Source organism: Parus major, chromosome 17, assembly GCF_001522545.3.
Source record: "Parus major isolate Abel chromosome 17, Parus_major1.1, whole genome shotgun sequence".
NCBI lineage: Eukaryota > Metazoa > Chordata > Aves > Passeriformes > Paridae > Parus > Parus major.
This window is the reverse complement of record NC_031785.1, coordinates 5,872,963-5,889,164: the sequence shown is the minus strand read 5'-3', so window position 1 is coordinate 5,889,164 and position 16,202 is coordinate 5,872,963. Positions and strand designations below refer to the sequence as shown.

General features: G+C 52.0%; 3 protein-coding genes and 1 non-coding gene across 6 annotated transcripts; 2 read left to right on the top strand and 2 right to left on the bottom strand.

Moving 5' to 3' along the window:
* The first annotated feature begins 102 nt into the window (after positions 1-102).
* On the top strand, positions 103-191 carry TRNAR-UCU. Its single transcript is given in 2 exon segments — positions 103-139; positions 156-191. It is a non-coding gene; the product is annotated as a tRNA-Arg (tRNA).
* Positions 192-1,173: 982 nt separating this feature from the next.
* COQ4 (coenzyme Q4) lies at positions 1,174-6,612 on the bottom strand. 3 transcript variants are annotated; one of them, XM_015645267.2, is made up of 7 exons: positions 6,537-6,612; positions 6,270-6,449; positions 5,728-5,824; positions 4,057-4,159; positions 3,814-3,949; positions 2,930-3,023; positions 1,174-2,370 (listed from the first exon to the last, which is right to left on the bottom strand). In XM_015645267.2, exons 1-7 carry the CDS (start codon positions 6,604-6,606, stop codon positions 2,208-2,210), a joined length of 843 nt encoding a protein of 280 aa, XP_015500753.1. In that variant the 5' UTR covers positions 6,607-6,612; the 3' UTR covers positions 1,174-2,207. The 3 variants fall into 3 exon arrangements, with proteins under 3 accessions (XP_015500753.1, XP_015500754.1, XP_033374305.1); XM_015645268.2 differs by having other exon boundaries at positions 3,814-3,943; XM_033518414.1 differs by lacking the exons at positions 5,728-5,824; positions 6,270-6,449; positions 6,537-6,612 and adding an exon at positions 4,907-5,430.
* Positions 6,613-6,649: 37 nt separating this feature from the next.
* Positions 6,650-10,982, top strand: TRUB2 (TruB pseudouridine synthase family member 2). Its single transcript, XM_015644675.3, has 8 exons — positions 6,650-6,776; positions 7,024-7,152; positions 7,250-7,324; positions 7,842-7,903; positions 8,220-8,301; positions 8,818-8,890; positions 9,343-9,479; positions 10,078-10,982. The coding sequence occupies exons 1-8, from the start codon at positions 6,668-6,670 to the stop codon at positions 10,374-10,376; spliced, it is 966 nt and encodes a 321-aa protein (XP_015500161.1). The 5' UTR covers positions 6,650-6,667; the 3' UTR covers positions 10,377-10,982.
* A 1,811-nt stretch (positions 10,983-12,793) lies between these two features.
* On the bottom strand, positions 12,794-16,024 carry SWI5 (SWI5 homologous recombination repair protein). The gene is made up of 6 exons (XM_015644526.2): positions 15,867-16,024; positions 15,410-15,736; positions 15,253-15,301; positions 14,707-14,828; positions 13,665-13,759; positions 12,794-13,399 (listed from the first exon to the last, which is right to left on the bottom strand). Exons 1-6 carry the CDS (start codon positions 16,022-16,024, stop codon positions 13,335-13,337), a joined length of 816 nt encoding a protein of 271 aa, XP_015500012.1. The 3' UTR covers positions 12,794-13,334.
* Between the last annotated feature and the right edge of the window lie 178 nt (positions 16,025-16,202).

The following is a 16,202-nucleotide window of genomic DNA, read 5'->3' as shown; positions in this document are numbered from 1 at the left end:
GGCCCGGCCCCGCGGTGACGGACGCCGTGCCGGGGAACGGTGGCGCGGGCGGGGCGGGCGGGGCGCGGGGAAGAGGCGGTGAGGGCGGCGCGCCAGAGCGAGGGCTCTGTGGCGCAATGGATAGCGCATTGGACTTCTAGCGTGTGACGGGAGTCATTCAAAGGTTGTGGGTTCGAGTCCCACCAGAGTCGCATTTTGCCGCCGGGGCGCGGCGATCGCTCTCGGGGCTCGGCGGCTGCGTCGGGCCGGGGACACCCGCGGCCGCCCCCGGGCGCTGCCGCCGCGCACGGCCCGCCCGTCCTTGGGAGAGCGCGGACGGCGAGACCCGTTTTGGAAGCGGGGTCAGGGGCGGCCCGGGCAGCGGGGAAAACCCGGCCCCAGCGGGGAGCGTGGCCAGACACCCGTCCCAGCACTTCAGGAGTTACTGTTACAGGCATGGTGGAGCTGCCGCTTGCCCACAGCGAATAGATCCTCTCCAAAAAAAGCATTTTCGTTTTTCATTTCTGGTGTCTGCCCTCTCCACATCACCCTCTGCTTCCTCTACCGCCTTCTTTCCGCAGGCTCCTCAAGCGCTGGCTGCAGGAACAGGAGCCACAGAGACTGTCACTTGATCCGGCTGAGCAGATGCCGTTTAAAATTACACGATGTGCCATTTCTGTAGTGCTGGCACCAGCCCACTGAGCCACACGTGGCTGTGCGAAGGCGGCATCACCAACACTGACAGCCCGGACACTTCAAGGCCTCATTAAATAACCCAAAATGCAGCAAAAGCTTCTCTCACGGCTGTCATTTCCCACGTTTCCTTGGCTGCTGCTCCCAGTTCCTGGTAGCAAAATCTTTGCTGCCCTTTGGTTTATCCACCCCAAGGCTCTGACGTTTCTGGGTCATTTTAGAGGCAAACGTTTCTTTCATCTCGACCACTGCACTAGGACAACCCACACTGTGTGTTTTTCTGGCAGCTACAGGATGTATTTATATGCTGTCTTTCAGTATCCGCTTGAAATAACTATGGGGGCCAAGGGAGGATTTGGAGGAAAAACCCAAAGTCTGGCTTGCAGGGTGACTGAGAAGTCAGAAAAAGAGAGTCTGGGTTGGAGCCAAAAAGGGGTGAGGTTTCACACCAGACCTCCAGCTCAGAAGGGGAGATGGGGCAAAAGGACAGGGGGAATGAACTACAAGCCCCAATGTGGATTTTATTAAACAAGAAGGAATTCCAACAGCAAACACACATGAACAAAGAGCCCCTGGCCTCGTGGCTCTTTGCCATCACATCCAGAAACTCTGCTCCCTGGCAGTCTGGAGCACAGTTTAATTAACCCAGACAGCAATCAGCTCCCAGACACAGCACCAGCAGCCGCTGTTTCTGCACTCACTGGATTCAATCCCATAATCCCAACAGTGTCATTTTGCTGCCCTAGGAAGGGATGATTCCTACTGAACAGCCAGCAAAATTATGAGGATTTCATAATTTTTGATGGGGAGGGACTACAGGGAGACACAGCAGACTGGGATCAGCTCTCAAAACAGCCAATCCAGGAGGGAAAATATCCAGAGGTATTTCCCTGCCTGCCCCGTGGGCACACAATCACACACTGCCTGGTCTCTGAGGCAGGCAGTGAGGCACATCCAATATGACCCAACAGGAGACTAGTTAGGCACTAATATAAAATGGGATTTCACCACTGCACGCACCAAACCTGCCCCTGCGCTCCTCTGGAAATCACGGGTTTAGCTCCAGCGCAGGGCAGCCCCAAGATTTGAAGCCTTGATCTTCCCAGGATGGGAAGGGTGGGAGGAAGGATTTAGCTGCACAGCCCTGGAGCTGCAGAAGGCCAAGGCATCAGTTTGCTGCAATGTGCTCCCTCCCCATCCCAGCATTTGGGAGCGCCAGTACCAAAATCCTGCTGCTGGGAGACCTGAGCAGCCAGACCAGCTGGCAAAGACACATCTGACCTTGACATCCCGCAACCAAAATCACAAACAGCAAAAAAGGTCGACTTTTTGTCACAGCACAGGGAGGTGCCAGTTGGCCCCTAACCAACAGGTTGGTGCCAGCTCTTGGCAGGAGGAAACACAGCCCTCGGGTCCGTGGTGGCAGAGCTACAGCCACGCTGTGCCCCCGGGCAGGGCAGGAGGATGTGGAGCGCGGCTGGGGCCGGCTGCTGGCTGCCAACAGGGATCCCCTGTGCCCTTCCTGACATGAGCTCTCACACTGGCACGGCCGGGGGTGGGAAGATGCCGAGCTCCTCCCGCAGGGACTCCACTGGCTGCTCCCAGCGCTGCTCGTAGTAGATGTTCAGGACACAGCTGGAGTTGAGCCCGCTCCGAATCGCCCAGGGAACCAGCTCGGTGGCCAGGACCTGCAGCTTTCTGGAACAAACCATACAGGTGGTGGCAGTGTTGATATCCACATTTTGTTAATTTCCTTCTCCAAGTCCCCATTGTAGGCTGATGCCAAGCCCATGCATCCCATGTATCTCTCTAACTTCCTGGCATTCCTTCTGCTTAACTCACAGGGGAAACTGAGGCACAGAAGATGGTGTGCCAGGAAGGCTACAGTCAGCACCAACCTAAGGCCAGAACTCAGGTTCTGCAACTGCTGGGCCACCAAAACAGATGCACTGGGGTAGGGAACAGCTGCCAGTGTGGTGATGGTTCTGCTGGCCCTCAACACATGCCCATCCAGGGCCTGGGAACTGCTCCTGCCTGGCACAGGGGAGCTGCTGTTGAATGCAGATTAAGCATCAGGTTCTGCTTCAGTGACAAGGCAAAGTTGTCACCACTTCCTTGGGATGTGGGGACAGCAGTAGGCTGACGGAGGGATTCGTGGCTGACTCCCCCCTGCAGCAGTGTCCCCTCTTTGTCCCCAGTGGACACAGGAAAGTGCCACACTGGCTGGGTGTACCCAGGGCAGAGACTGGGCACCTACCGTGTGCTGAGCCGGACTGGGCCAAACGCTGCTCCCAGGACACACATGGGCAGCCCTGTCTGGATGGCTTCAAACCACTTCACCACCACCTCACCTGGGAGGGAGCAGGGAGGTTGTGAGCAGACAGGATCAAGGGCCAGCCAGGGCTGCGAGGCTTCTCAGCACAGGCTGTACATCTGCCCTTCCCAAGGATGGCTACTTGAGAATGCTTCCTAAGCCTGGCCATGGCCTCATCCTGTGCCAGGATAGGCCTTGTCACACACCACTCACACACCCCAGAGGGATGGCATCCCACAAGCCCTGGGAGCTTGGGGAACACATCCCAGGCAGTCCAACTCCCTGCAGACCTCAGCAATGCAGTGCCAAGGCCCGATGCTCCGTGTGGCTCTCCTGGTCTCCCAGCACAGGCCTTTTACAAAACTGCCTGGACTTGGGCAAAGCCTGCAGAGGAGACCAGTCATGCTGGTTCCCACAGGCACCCACAAGGCTGCACTTGTGACTTGCTATTGAGTCAGACACAAAACAAGGGCAGAGGACACAGAGACGTGCAGATAAGGAGTAACCAGGAATTCCCTTCTGCCTTCACAGAGAGCTTGCAAAACATCCCTCCCTCCTTGCCACCCTCCCTGCCAGGCAGAAACCACACATCTGCCTGTGCCCAGGGCTTGGGCAGAGCATCTCTCAGCAGGGAAAAGGTGACATCTCATGGCCTTTCGGTCACCACAGAGCCAGTGATGTAGGACAGTGGTGATGCAAAATCCCCACACACTGACCCGGGCTGAGGATCAGGGAGTCTGGCTGGCCCACCCTGCTCCACTTTTGGGGGGAACCAAGCACAATTGGTGGGCTTGGCAGTGCAGCTCCCTGAGCCCGCTGCTGCTCACCCAGCATGTTGGTTGGCATGCCCAGGAGGGTGTGCATCAGGTCATGGACTTCCCGGTACCGCTGGATCACGTATGCCAGCTCTTCATCATCAACAAACTTGGGCGGCATCCGGGTGTCTGGAGAAACCTTCTGCAACTCCAAAGAGGTCCAACTCAACTCCATGTCTGAATCTCACCTGTTGCTCCCAGCACAGGGATCAGCCACCAGCTAGAAATCTGCAGCCCATGAAACCCCACACTCACATTGTCCTCCAAGAACCGGACATACTCCCGGCCCAGTGAGCCATCCGGCAGCCCCTGCAGCCTGGCCATGTCCAGGGTGGAGAGACGGATGCGAGGCCGTTCCCTGGAAGCAAAACACAGGCCAGTGAGACTCCCAGTGAAACCTACAGCAGCTGGTCCTGGAGAAAAAGACCCCTTGGAAACCCCCACTCCTGCCTCTGCCTATCCTTGCTATTTCCCTGTGCAGATCCTAACTGCTCACTGCAGGGACAGCACTGTCTGCACCTCTGTTGTGGAGGCTGGGACACAAATTGCTTAAAGGATATACCTGAAACCTTGGCAATAAAAGGGCTTTTATCTTGTGCAGTTGTAACAGCTCTGGTGAGAAAAACACTGGTGTCCTCTGCACAGTGCTGCTGTGTAGGCTGCCAGCCAGGCACAGCCCCCAGCAGCAGCCAACATTGCAGAGCAGAGCAATTTAGTGCCCTTGCAAAGCAGCCAGAGCTTCAAATTAACAACCCCAAAGAGAAGAAGGAATCTGTTGTAAACACAGGTTTCATTTCAATCCTGCTCAGGCTTTCACCACCAGCCACATGGCAGCCACACAGAGAAAGGTCTCCTCTACAGGTTGTTGGCAAACAGGTGCCTCACAGCTTTGGAAGTAAACAAAAGCCCTTTTATTTCCATTCACAGGGTAAACTCTTCCCATGATAAAAGCCCCACAATGGATCCAGGACCTGCTCAGCTCCTAGACTGGAGGTGCCAGGAAGATAAGCAGCACTGGCACCAGTTTCACACTGGCTGCAGATATTTCCTTGTGTATTTGTTGTCAAAGGGACCTCAGCAGCTTCGGGGATAAAAACAAAAATACCTGTGTGCCCAATTCAGACCCCTGAAAATCCCTGCAATACCACAGGACAAGGTGCAGGTGGGTATGTCCCTTCCCAGTCCTCTGCTTGGGCAGTTCTTCTGGGATTCAGCCCCATCCCAGTGCTCTGGATGTTCTACCAAGTCAACTTCCTGAGCCAGGATGAGGCTGGTCTGCACAAACATATGGCAAAAGGCAATTTTTCTCTAGCTGCTATGTGACACAAGCAGCGGGTGTGACACACAACAGGGAACAGGGAGAAGGCAAGCAGATATACAGTGAGAGCTTGGTTAATAAGAGAAATCCCTCCTGGTCCTCAGCCTTGCTGCACTCAACAAGTCCTTGCAGACATGGAAGCAGAAGTGATAGAGTCGTAAAGAAGAAAACAAGAGAACCCTCATTTAACCTTGAGCCAGGAAAAAAAATAGAAGCCTAAGGAGGAGGCAGACCAGCAGAGACAAAGTCTCCAATGCAAGAAAATGCAGCAGCAGCAGGCACAGGGAAGAAACCCATGGATGTAGTGTGTTCTCATCACTGCTCAGCATCCACATCCATGAGTTTCTCCCCTGTGCCTGCTGCTGCATCTTGTGGTGTTGGCAGCTGCCAGTTCCAGCAGCAGAGCAGAACAGACAGGCAAGTAGTGCCTGCCCTTAGACATGTCACAGGGCTCCTGTGAACAATAAAAATAAAGTTAGCCTGGAGGGCTAGAGCTAACAAAACACTTGTGCTGCTTCCAAGCAGGGTCAAGGAACCCGCTTGGCCTCATGTCTGCCTCCCCACCACAAACCACGCGGTGAGGGTGGGAGGGATGGGGAGGGACGCACTGGAGGATGCGGTAACCTTCAGGGTGGTTTTTCATCTTGTCTCGCAGGTTTGGCAGGGCCAGGCAGCCCGTGGTCTCCCCAAGGACTGCCACCATGTCTGAAAAAGAGACCAGAGAATGACCCAAGAGCTACTTTTGCAACACCCAGCTATTCTTTGTTGGCAGGTGAGGAAATAGGGCAATGAACCCATTGACCAGGAGCAGGCTGGAAGCCTGTGGCAAAGTGGGGACTCCACAAACAACAGATCTTCAGCTTCAGGACTACTCTACCCTGGTGTCACCCACATGACCCTTCCTGGGAGTGGGATGGATGAGCAGGCATGAGGTCTGGGGGACTCTGGAGAAACAGACCGGTCTGGGTGGCATCACAAGGGGTCACACTGGGGTGTGTTTGGGTTTCCTCACTCCCTGTCTTTCACAGAATTCTGCGCCGACTCAGTTCTTATCCCTACGCCTGCCCCAAACTCTCCTATGAAGCTCCGAGGAGGCAGGGAGCGGGGTTTTCTGGACGCGGCTGTCAGGCGCTCCCCTCGCCGGCCTTACCGTGTCTGTAGGGGTCACAGAGCGCCATGACCGCGGAGCCGGCGGCCAGCAGCGCCTTCTGCAGCGGGCTGGTGGGGATGTGCCCGGGGTACAGCTGGTGCCACCCTTCCATCTCCTCCTCCTCCTCCCCGCCGCGTCCATCCCGGCCCCGCGGCTCGCTGTGGCTCGGCCGGGCTCTGCCTGCGGGGAGCAGCGGGTAAGGGACCGGAGCGGCCCGGCTGAGGGGCTGGTCCGGAGGCTGCAGGGGCTGCGGAGGGAGGCACTTGCCTGGGGAAGCGGGACCCCGCCGGTGCAGCGGGACCCCCGCCCGCGCCGCCCGCAGCAGCAGCTGCCGCATCCCCGGTGCCGGCCCCGCCGCTGCCCCGGAAGCGCCCGGCGCGGGGCGGGGCGGGGTGGCCATGGCGGCGGCCGGGCTGGCCGGGCTGGCCGGGCTGTTCGCCGTGTACAAGCCGGCGGGGGTGGCGTGGAGCCGCGTCCGGGAGGCGGTGGAGACGCGGCTGCTGCGCGGTGAGCGCGGGCGGCGGGACCCCGTAACCAGTCCCATCCCCAGTGGCTACCGGTGGGGCCCATCCCATCCCCATCCCGTCTCCATCCCATCCCCATCCCGTCTCCATCCCATCCCCATCTCGTCTCCATCCCATCCCCATCTCGTCTCCATCCTCTTCCCCATCCCCATCCCCTCCTCATCCTCATCCCGTCCCATCCCCGGGGTTCTCCGGCCGCCCCTGACCCCTCCGCCCCGTTTCTCTTCCAGAGCTGAACGCCGCACCGGGCCGCCCCCCGCGGCAGCGAGTCCGCTTCCTGCCAGCCCCGGCCCCGGGCGGCGGCGGGGCCCTGGAGCTGGTGGCTGCCAGGGTGCCGGTGCTGGCCGATCACCCCCTCGGTAAGGGCACGGCGGGGTTTGGGCCGGGAGAAACCGGGGACCGGTTGGAGCCCCGGGCAGGCGCTGCGGACCGGCTCCATCACTGTCTCCGTTGCAGTCTTAGGCCCGCGGTTCAGGAAGCTGAAGATCGGAGCAGGTCACCGGCTGGATGTGAAAGCCTCGGGAGTCTTCGGTGGGTCTGGTCCCGGAGCAGCCCCGTGTTCTGCTGTCTGCAAAGTGATGGGTTTCCACGCAGGGGAGAAGGGTGGATGCATGGCCATTGCTCTGCAGCAGCCCCTGGATCTCACAGCCCCACTGGGAGTTTAAGTACTAAAATACAGAAGTGTCCCAGCAAGCCACTGGCAAAGCTGGATGGGAGAGACCCAGGCACACGGTGTTTTGCTGGGGGACGCTAATTCCCTTGTCTGCTCCACCACCTGAACTGGCTTTGTTGTGGCTGGCACTGCTGAGCATTTGCCCCGGGTGCCCAGGTGGAGAGTTCTGGGAAAATCCCAGAGCTCTGGTTACAGCCCTATGGTTTTCATGCCAGACAATAATCTGGGGGGCTGATTGCACTGCTCAGACGTGACTCCTGAGGGGATACAGCCCTGTCCAGGGGACAAGAGTGGTGTGCGTGTTCAGTGCTGTGTAAATGCACATCAGTGACTTTTTGTGAGGCTGAATAACAAGTTCCCCATTTTCTGTTTCAGTGCTTGGCATCGGCCATGGGAACAAGCTGCTCACTGATCTCTATAACTGCCACCTGACCAAGGTAGGTGCTGGCCCTGAGCGGGCCATGGAGCCCCAGAGCACCATCGCACTCTGATCCTGCCCCAGTGCCCCAGACCAGCATTGTGATGCTGATTTTGCACTTAAGTCTCAGGCCTACCAATGCTTCTGTGAGCTTTTCAGAGTTCAGAGTTTCATCCTTCACATGAGCATCCACCTGTGGCTTTTTGAGCAGAGGATGCTGCTGTCTTTTTGTGCAAAACTCTCATAGCCTGCACTTGTAGCAGTTGAATTCAATACTGCTGCTCAATTGCTTGGAGCATTTTTTGGATAATTTGCACTCTTTGTCTTTCTTCCAGGTTTATACTGTTGGTGGGCTTTTTGGTAAAGCCACTGATGACTTCTCAGACACAGGGAATTTAGTAGAGAAGACAACATTTGGTAAGAAACTGATGTCGTTTGTTTTTGTTTTTTTAAACAGAACACCAAACAGCAGATTAACTGCAAAGCATTTAATTAGGTAAATTGCACAATGACAAAAGCCACATCTTGAATGTCTTCTAGTCCTTGTTGATGTCGTAGTTCTCGTGTTCTAAATCTAACCACAATAGCCAGTGTGAATGCTGGTCACAGTGGTTGCTACTGGTTTGGTCAGGACCCAGATCTCCCTGTGAATCACACTTGGAGATAGTAGTTAGGAGATTTTATTAAATGAAAACATACAATAAGAAAACTGGAGCATCAACATTTTGGAATCAGTTAAGCAAAATAACTTTTCCCTTTGCAGCCCAGCTCTGTAGAGCCAGGGGAAGTGACCTTGCAAAGGCCACCCCTCAGCTCTCATCAGCCCCTTTTGATGTGCCTGCTTGAGGGACGGCAATACCTCAGTGGCACTTCTCAGGCTTTCCAGTTTCTGGATGGATAATTGAGACTTTGTTTCTGCCTTAATATTTGCAGATCATATCACAAGGGAGAAGCTGGAGCGGATTCTTGCTGTCATTCAAGGGACAAATCAAAAGGCCCTGCTGATGTGTGTATCCACCGGGGAAATGAGCTGATCTGATCCCAGTAGCATTTGCTGGTCTTCAAAACAAATGAGAGGATTTTGTTTCCAATAATCAAAGTCTTTAGAGATTGGAGTGCTACCAAGGGGCAGAGAGGAGTTACACTGAGTGCTCTGTGCTTTGCTGAGAGGTTGCAGTTAAGTCTTCCTTGTATCCCAAAATCTCCAGTCTGCTGGTTGAGGACCAATCTGCTATATTAGGGCTGACAAAAATAACTCACAGACATGACTAAGTACCTCCCTCCCAAACTGTGCTACACTACTGACAGTACATACACTACTAAAATATATGCAAAAACTCCCTGGATAGTTCTAAGAATAAAAATTGCATCTCTGTTTTATTTGGGATGGACACATATTTTGAATCTCTTTGGAGAGAAGTTCTAAATGTCTCTGGTGCTCTTTTTTTTTTCTCCTAGGTATTCTAACATTGATATGAAAACACAAGAGGCATATGAGCTGGCTGTCAAAGGGTTGATTCGCCCCATGGGAAAAAGCCCCCCAATAATAACAGCAGTCCGATGCATCCAGTTTTCACTTCCAGAATTCCAGCTAGGTAGGACTGGCACAGAATGTACTGGGGAGCTCTGAGTATATATTATGGCAAATAAGTTGGTAAACTTCATTTTCTTACTCATTATTTAATGCAAAATGAGTTGATGGGAATTTCTTCTCAACTTGTAATTTCTCTGGTAAATCCAGCTGGCACATAACTTTCTCCTTGCCAGTTCACATCTAAACCCAAGGCTGGAAAATTTGCATCATGAATACCTGTGGGGGAAATTCTTCTTAGCTCAATGTTTCAGTGTAATGCATTTCAGTGCTGGGTTTTGGGTTTTTTAAAAGTGTGGTCTGTTTTCCTGTAGCCAGTACCCCTTCCCTCACAAATTGTCTTATTAAAAAAGGTGCCTTTTTATCTCCTTTGAAATACCTATATTTCTACATTACTCTTCTATATCTATAGGTTTGTTTTCTAAAGTATTCACTTTGGAAGGGTGTGGAACACCCTGCAGTATTCCAGAAAAATCATACCATGCTCTTAGTGTCTTCTGCCAAACCAGTTCTTTCAGCATAACTGCGAGTGATGTCTGGATTTACAATGTCAGAGCTTGTGTCAAAGCTTTGCTTCTGAAAGAATGTCTCTGTCCTCCTAGAAATCCATTGCTTGCACGAGACTCAGCAGTACCTCCGGAAGCTGGTTCATGAGATTGGTCTGGAGCTGAAATCATCTGCTGTGTGCACACAAGTGCGGAGAATACGCGACGGGGTTTTCACGGTGGACGACGCTCTCCCGAGAACCCAGTGGAACCTGCAGAGCATCCAGGAGGCAATTCAGAACTGTCAGCTCAAAGTGGAAACAGAGCTGGAGAAAACCCTGGGACATGGGGAGAACAGTCCTCTTCATCAGCTGGGTGGGGACATGGTTGAGCATGCTCGGCAGGAGCGTCCATGAGCAATCCCTGCAGCACAATACGGCAGCGACGTGCCAGCAACATGATGGACAGCAGAAGGGAAGAGGTTAATTGCAGTTCACTTCCACCCTTTCCTGGAGATGACTTTTATCAGAGGCCTTATTTTCTTCAGTGACAGGCTGTATCATTTTTTTTAAAGCATCACAAACAGTTCATTAACAGGAAGTTGCTGTGCCAAAATTCCTGTTGATTTTGAGAACATTAGGTTGCTAAGGGATATAAAAACCCATTCCTGAATTGTTTAGCAGCAGGAAGTAGTGTCTTAGAAAGCTGTATTCCCTTGACTGCACAGATTTGTTCTTTGCAACTGGCAGCATAACTTATCTGCTGTATGGATTTTATTTTCCCAGTGTTCTCCTGGAGTGTTTTCTTTCCATTAGCCCTGCTCTCAGACACATGAGAGCTCAAAATTGGGCTCAATGAGGGATGTTGAAGAGAAAGCACAGCTTACCCAAAGCAATGCAAGGAAATGGTTTTATCCAGAGTAGGCATATGATGAAAAGTGGTTTATAATGGGGACTAATGCACAGGATACACAAAAAATAAAACTGAAAATAACCTAACTGGGAAGAGGTTGGTTCTCTCAGTACTCATCTTTGTACATGGACCCATAAAAAACCCAGCAAGTGCTACTATTTTACCCTTTTTCCTGAAGAGCCAAGGGTGTTCAGTGGTCTCTGGTATTCTCCTGTGCAGCAGCTCCTTGCAGACAGCAGGTCCTGCCATTGCTGAAACTATAAACTCTGTGATACCATTTGGTTTCTACCAGCTCCTTATAGGTGGGTCTGACTTTGCAGAAACACTTCCTAAATTTAAGGTAAAAATCTGGATTTACACTTATCATTATTGCACTCAGTGATTTTCCAGTTATATACTTAGTGAGTCTGGAGGTTTATTTATGGAAAGCAGATTTGTTCTGTTCCTCTCCTGGACTTGGACAAAGACCAGCATGTTTCATCCTCCAGGTGACAGCCATAAAGGTAAAGAGTAACTCTGGGAGAGGCAGTCACAGGGGCCATGATGAAGTATCTCAGTGGCAGTGTGCAGTCCTGTCCCGAAGCATCCCTGGAGTCCTTAACTTTCAGTTCTGGGTTCCTCTGGGCTGCACAGAGCAGCCACAACAGCCCTGGAATGTGGAACACAGCTGCCACCACCTGGCAAAGCCATCGTGCCAGCAGCAGGGATTCCCCAAGTACTCTGTGCCCTGTCCTTGGGTTGTTCTCATCCTCCATGGACGAGGGACTTGGATCAGGGGATCTTCCCTGGACACCTGCCCAGTGCTACCTGAAGCATAAACCCAGCCCTGCAGCCGCAAGCAGGACACTTGCACAGCTACAGCTGCCAAGTTTGAACCCCAGTGCTCCTACATAGTGGGGAAGAAAACATGGACTTCTCACTCCTTGAACAACGTTCAGTAACTTTCGTAATGGACTATACTTCATCCTCTCAGCTCACATCTCACACAAACTGAAAAATTTCCATATATACTTCCTATTGCAAAAACAATTTCCAGTTGCCTGTGTCAGTGATAGAGGAACATTTTGGTTGGAACACTCCAGGCTGAACCAGTCCTTCTACACAGGAAATACAGGCCAAAACAGTAACTTTAGCAACAAAGTTTGCATTCCCCAGTTCTTGCCACCTTGTGACTTTTTTTCCTCCCCTTAAAACTATTCCAAAACATGAGTGTTCCACACTTGGCAGAGGGGTATGTGGTGGGGAGGGGTGTGAACATCCCCCTGAGAGTCCACTCTGGTCAGGCCACAGGAAATATCCTGCACAGCAAGAGACTTACTTGGATGAATCATGGAATATACAGGCTCTTTCTGTCCCCCTGCTTGAGACCACTCCCCAGAGTTTTTGAGGCAAAACAAGACACTTATTAGTGATGTTTCTGTGCCACATTCAGAGCCAGGAGTGCAAAACCAATTATCTGTTCTCAGCAGCAGCCATGTGCTTAGTTTCTGGCTCCCAATCACAGTGAAGACAGATAAATTTGATTCAAATTTGGAAGTAACAAGCAGACTGCAGCATGGGCCTAAGTGGAGACTAGAAGGTCTTGGAAACTAAAAATGGGCAGAAGAACACCAAGCCTGAGTGAAAAGGGAACAATAGATCTGCAGTCAGCAGAGCACTTCATCACTTCCAACTGCCCAAAGCAGCCAAATTTAGTCTGTGCAGTCACCCTCAGCCCTAACACTGACACTGTGCTCCCAACATCTTCCACTGTCCAGGACAGTGCTCACTCCCACCATGACTCTGCACTTAGAGCAAAGAAAAGTGATTCTGCACCTGCACATTCCTAGAGAAGACATTTTAATAACTCAGGTTATAGATGTCTCAATATAGTTCTAGAATTTGTTCCCAAGTTCATGCAATGTTTTATAGGCTCTTAAAGTAAATTACTGACATGTGAAGACTACTTTATTCAGAGTGGACAGTTAACACAACTTTATATTTTACCATTTACTACAGAAATGATACAAAACCTCCAGATACCAGAGCAGGTATGTACAAAAATGCAAAACACCCAGACTTCTCTGGATTTGTTAATAAAACAAAATAAAACCCCCAAACCCCCCAAACCACAATTTCTGCCTTCTTTCTTCCCTTCTGAGGGTTTTCCTTTCAAAGCAGCTATTACATTGCACATTTGTATGTCCTCACTTCCTCCATCCATTTGTAATCAAACAGCCCCTGGATACTGCAGGGAATCAAGGGCTCCATGGAAGAGGCTCAACATCAACCTGAACTACAACCTTTCAAAAACAAAAATAAAAATCCTGTTGATCAGTAGTACATGAAATGATCTAAAAGCCTACATCCCTTTTCCAAGATTCCTTTTCCATCTTCTGTTTCTTCTAAACCAGGATGACACCAATGTGTAATGGTCCAGTGACAGTCACTTTTGGAGGGCATGGCAGTCTCCAGGTTCAGGACTAGTCACTGAGCTCCAGGTCATACTCAGGATAGAGCTGTTTTGTAGTGACTCCTCGGATAACAGCTATAAAGGAAATAAAGAAACAGCATTGCCTTCATTAAACAAAGATCAGATGAGTCAGAAATGTGGTGTTTCCCTCCCCTAATTATCCCATAGCACATCTCATAGCCAGGAATAGTTTTGCAGCTGTGCCTCCTGCTTGCCCAAACACTTTTTTTTTAAAGTGAAGAATCTGCAACACAGTCTTTGCCTCCATGGTATCAACTTCTTTCTGTGTCTGTATGAAAACAGTGACTAAAAAAGTCTTGAACAGCTTTCCCTTCCTTACCTAGCTTGCCCAGGAGCATCTGCCCAGCATCTTTGATTTCATTGTACTCATGGAGAAGTGAGATGTGCTTGTCTAGTTCCTCCAGGCTGTAGCCCCTGTAAAATAAGATCAGAAATGTCACAAATGACACAGAGGGACTGAGGGTTCCTGCTGCTATGGGAGATACTCAAGCCTGGCACCTCAGAATCCAAAAAAACACAGCAAAGTGCAGTTGCTGCAAAGCATAAGCATGAAAGCTCTGAATAAGCTCAAGAGAGCCAATTCACCCAAGTTCTCAGAATCAAGTAGAATCAAGAGTAGGTGTGGTGAATTCCATTGACATGTATCTCTAACCTGTTTATAAGGAAAAAATTAAGAATTATAGAATCATTTAGGATGGAAAAGACCTCCAAGATCATTAAGTCTAACCTTTAGCCAAGCACCACCATTTTAACTAAACCAGAGTACTGGGTGCCATATCCAGTCATCTCTTGAACACCTCCAGGGACCATGACTCCATTCTCTCCCTGGTCAGCCCATTCCAATGTTTCATCACGCTTTCAGCAAAGAAATTCCTCCTGATGTCCAACCTGAAGTTCCCTTGGCACAGTCTGAGGCCACCTCCTCTTGTCCTGTAGCTAAGGTTTGTTTATCCTTGAGGATAAATGATAAATGGGTTCTGGAACAGCCTTTGTTGTTCTACCATTTCCATCCTATGCACTACACTTAACTTAGAAAATATCAGTCCTTCACAACAAATAACAAATGGCTAAAATTATCTGTTCCCAGTAAACACATAATTACCTCAGGAACACCCAGGCTAAAGCAAAAAATCCTCTTATGCAAGCTCCTAGTAAAACTTGTTTTGCTTTACCACATGAAGTGGAAAGATTGTCTCTAACAAGTCCCATCACTTACAACAACACTGTAACCAACATTGCACCATGCCAACAATGGCATCACAGAAGGTCAGCTCTCAGCTCCAATTCCTGGATCACATTTTGTTTTAAAAACAAAAATAATTAAGGCATCACAGTGAACACTGAGCTTGCCAAGGACATACTCGGACAATAATTGTGCAATTTCCTGGTCTAGAGCAAGGTCTTTGCGTTTCAGCTCTTCGATTTCACACCGCAGGGCTTCTTCACTGGCTCCATTAGGCTGGAAGGACTTTGGAGATGGGATCTGTAGAACACAGAAGACATGTAGCAGGAACTCAGCTTCAGATAAGATGCTGGAGCACTCATGGGAAAATAGTGTGTGTGTCACTGGATAAAACAGGAGAAAATAGAAAAGGAAAAAAGAATATCCCCAGGGCAGGGAGGAAGGGTTCAAATAAAATATAGATCAGTGTACATAATATTAGTCTGCACCATACCATATTCGACAGCACTTTAAAGAGTTACACTGCAAAGTGAAAATAAATAATTAAAAATCATAATGTGCCTTTTAGGAGAAACTCCCAGCACGACACAGCGCAAACTGCGGTGCCGGCACTAACCCGGGGAACCAGCACCTTCACCCTCAAGTCAAAACACGGCCCGCCGGGCCTGGCTGAGCTCCCGCGAACGTGTGAGCGGCTCCCGGGGCAGCCCCGCGCAGGACTCACCGGTGCCCTGAATCCGGCCGTGCCGCTCCGCCGGCCGCCGGCCGAGACCCTGGCAAAGCAGAGGATGCCGCGTCAGGGGCCGGTACCGCCGCCTCGGCGGGGACACGGCCCGGGAGGGGATGGGCAGAGGGAACGGGCAGAGGGAACAGGTTCCTACCTCCTGGGCAGGGCCCGCGGCGGCAGGTGGCGGGGCGGGCTGCGGCCCGCGCTCGGCGGCACCAGCTCCGCCAGGGCTGAGGGCTCCGCGCTGAGGGCTCGGGACCCCCGCCACACCGGAGAGCCGTGGTCACCCCGCCACAGAGAACGCCGGGAGTTGTAGTCTGCCGCTGAGGGGCGCGGCGGGAGTTGTAGTCCTGCTGCCGACGGACATGCCGGGAGTCGTAGTCCTCTGCCGGGCCCGACCGTGTGAGGCTGCAGGTGACATTGGGTGTGGCATGACACAATTGTCCCCCAATGGCCGCAGCCGAGGTAGCTACATTTAGTGCTTCAGAGACACCTCAGCACCGCGGCTCAGCTGGGACGGGGGCTCAGGGGGTCTCGGGGTCTCTCACACAGAATCACTGAATCAATCTGGTTCAAAAAGACCTCTAGTACGAAAACTCTCTGAGTCCAACCTGCGATCGAACACCACCATGTCAACCAGACCACGGCACCGGGTGCCACATCGAGTCTTTATCCTCCGCAATATTGCCTCCGCAAAGTGAGCACTGCCCACGCCCCAGCTTGTCCCCGTGTCCCGCCGGGCCATCGCAGCTCCCTCCGGGGCCGACATCCCGAATCCCAGAGGCTCAGACAGCGCTGGAGCCCCGTCCCGCCGTGCTCGGGCCCGGCAAGCACAGGGAGCCGTGTCCTGTGTGTGCCGTGTCTCACAGCCGGGGCCACCCGAGCCTCAGGTGCTGCCGCGCTCGGAAGGTCAAAGGATTTGGGATCACACACAGCGACCCCGCCGC

Bases quoted from the DNA above. Each gene is read 5' to 3' on its own strand.
- SWI5 (XM_015644526.2), bottom strand. From the start codon at position 16,024: ATGTCGGCCCCGGAGGGAGCTGCGATGGCCCGGCGGGACACGGGGACA. The intron at 15,737-15,866 runs GTTGGACTCAGA...GTGTCTCTGAAG, and splicing joins ATGGTGGTGTTCGATCGCAG to CACTAAATGTAGCTACCTCG. The intron at 15,302-15,409 runs GTAGGAACCTGT...CTGCTTTGCCAG, and splicing joins CCGCGGGCCCTGCCCAGGAG to GGTCTCGGCCGGCGGCCGGC.
- TRUB2 (XM_015644675.3), top strand. From the start codon at position 6,668: ATGGCGGCGGCCGGGCTGGCCGGGCTGGCCGGGCTGTTCGCCGTGTAC. The intron at 7,153-7,249 runs GTAAGGGCACGG...TCTCCGTTGCAG, and splicing joins GCTGGCCGATCACCCCCTCG to TCTTAGGCCCGCGGTTCAGG. The intron at 8,302-8,817 runs GTAAGAAACTGA...TAATATTTGCAG, and splicing joins AGTAGAGAAGACAACATTTG to ATCATATCACAAGGGAGAAG.
- COQ4 (XM_015645267.2), bottom strand. From the start codon at position 6,606: ATGCGGCAGCTGCTGCTGCGGGCGGCGCGGGCGGGGGTCCCGCTGCAC. The intron at 4,160-5,727 runs GTGCGTCCCTCC...TTTTGCTTCCAG, and splicing joins GAAGGTTACCGCATCCTCCA to GGAACGGCCTCGCATCCGTC. The intron at 3,950-4,056 runs GTGAGTGTGGGG...ACCTCTTTGGAG, and splicing joins TCCGGTTCTTGGAGGACAAT to TTGCAGAAGGTTTCTCCAGA.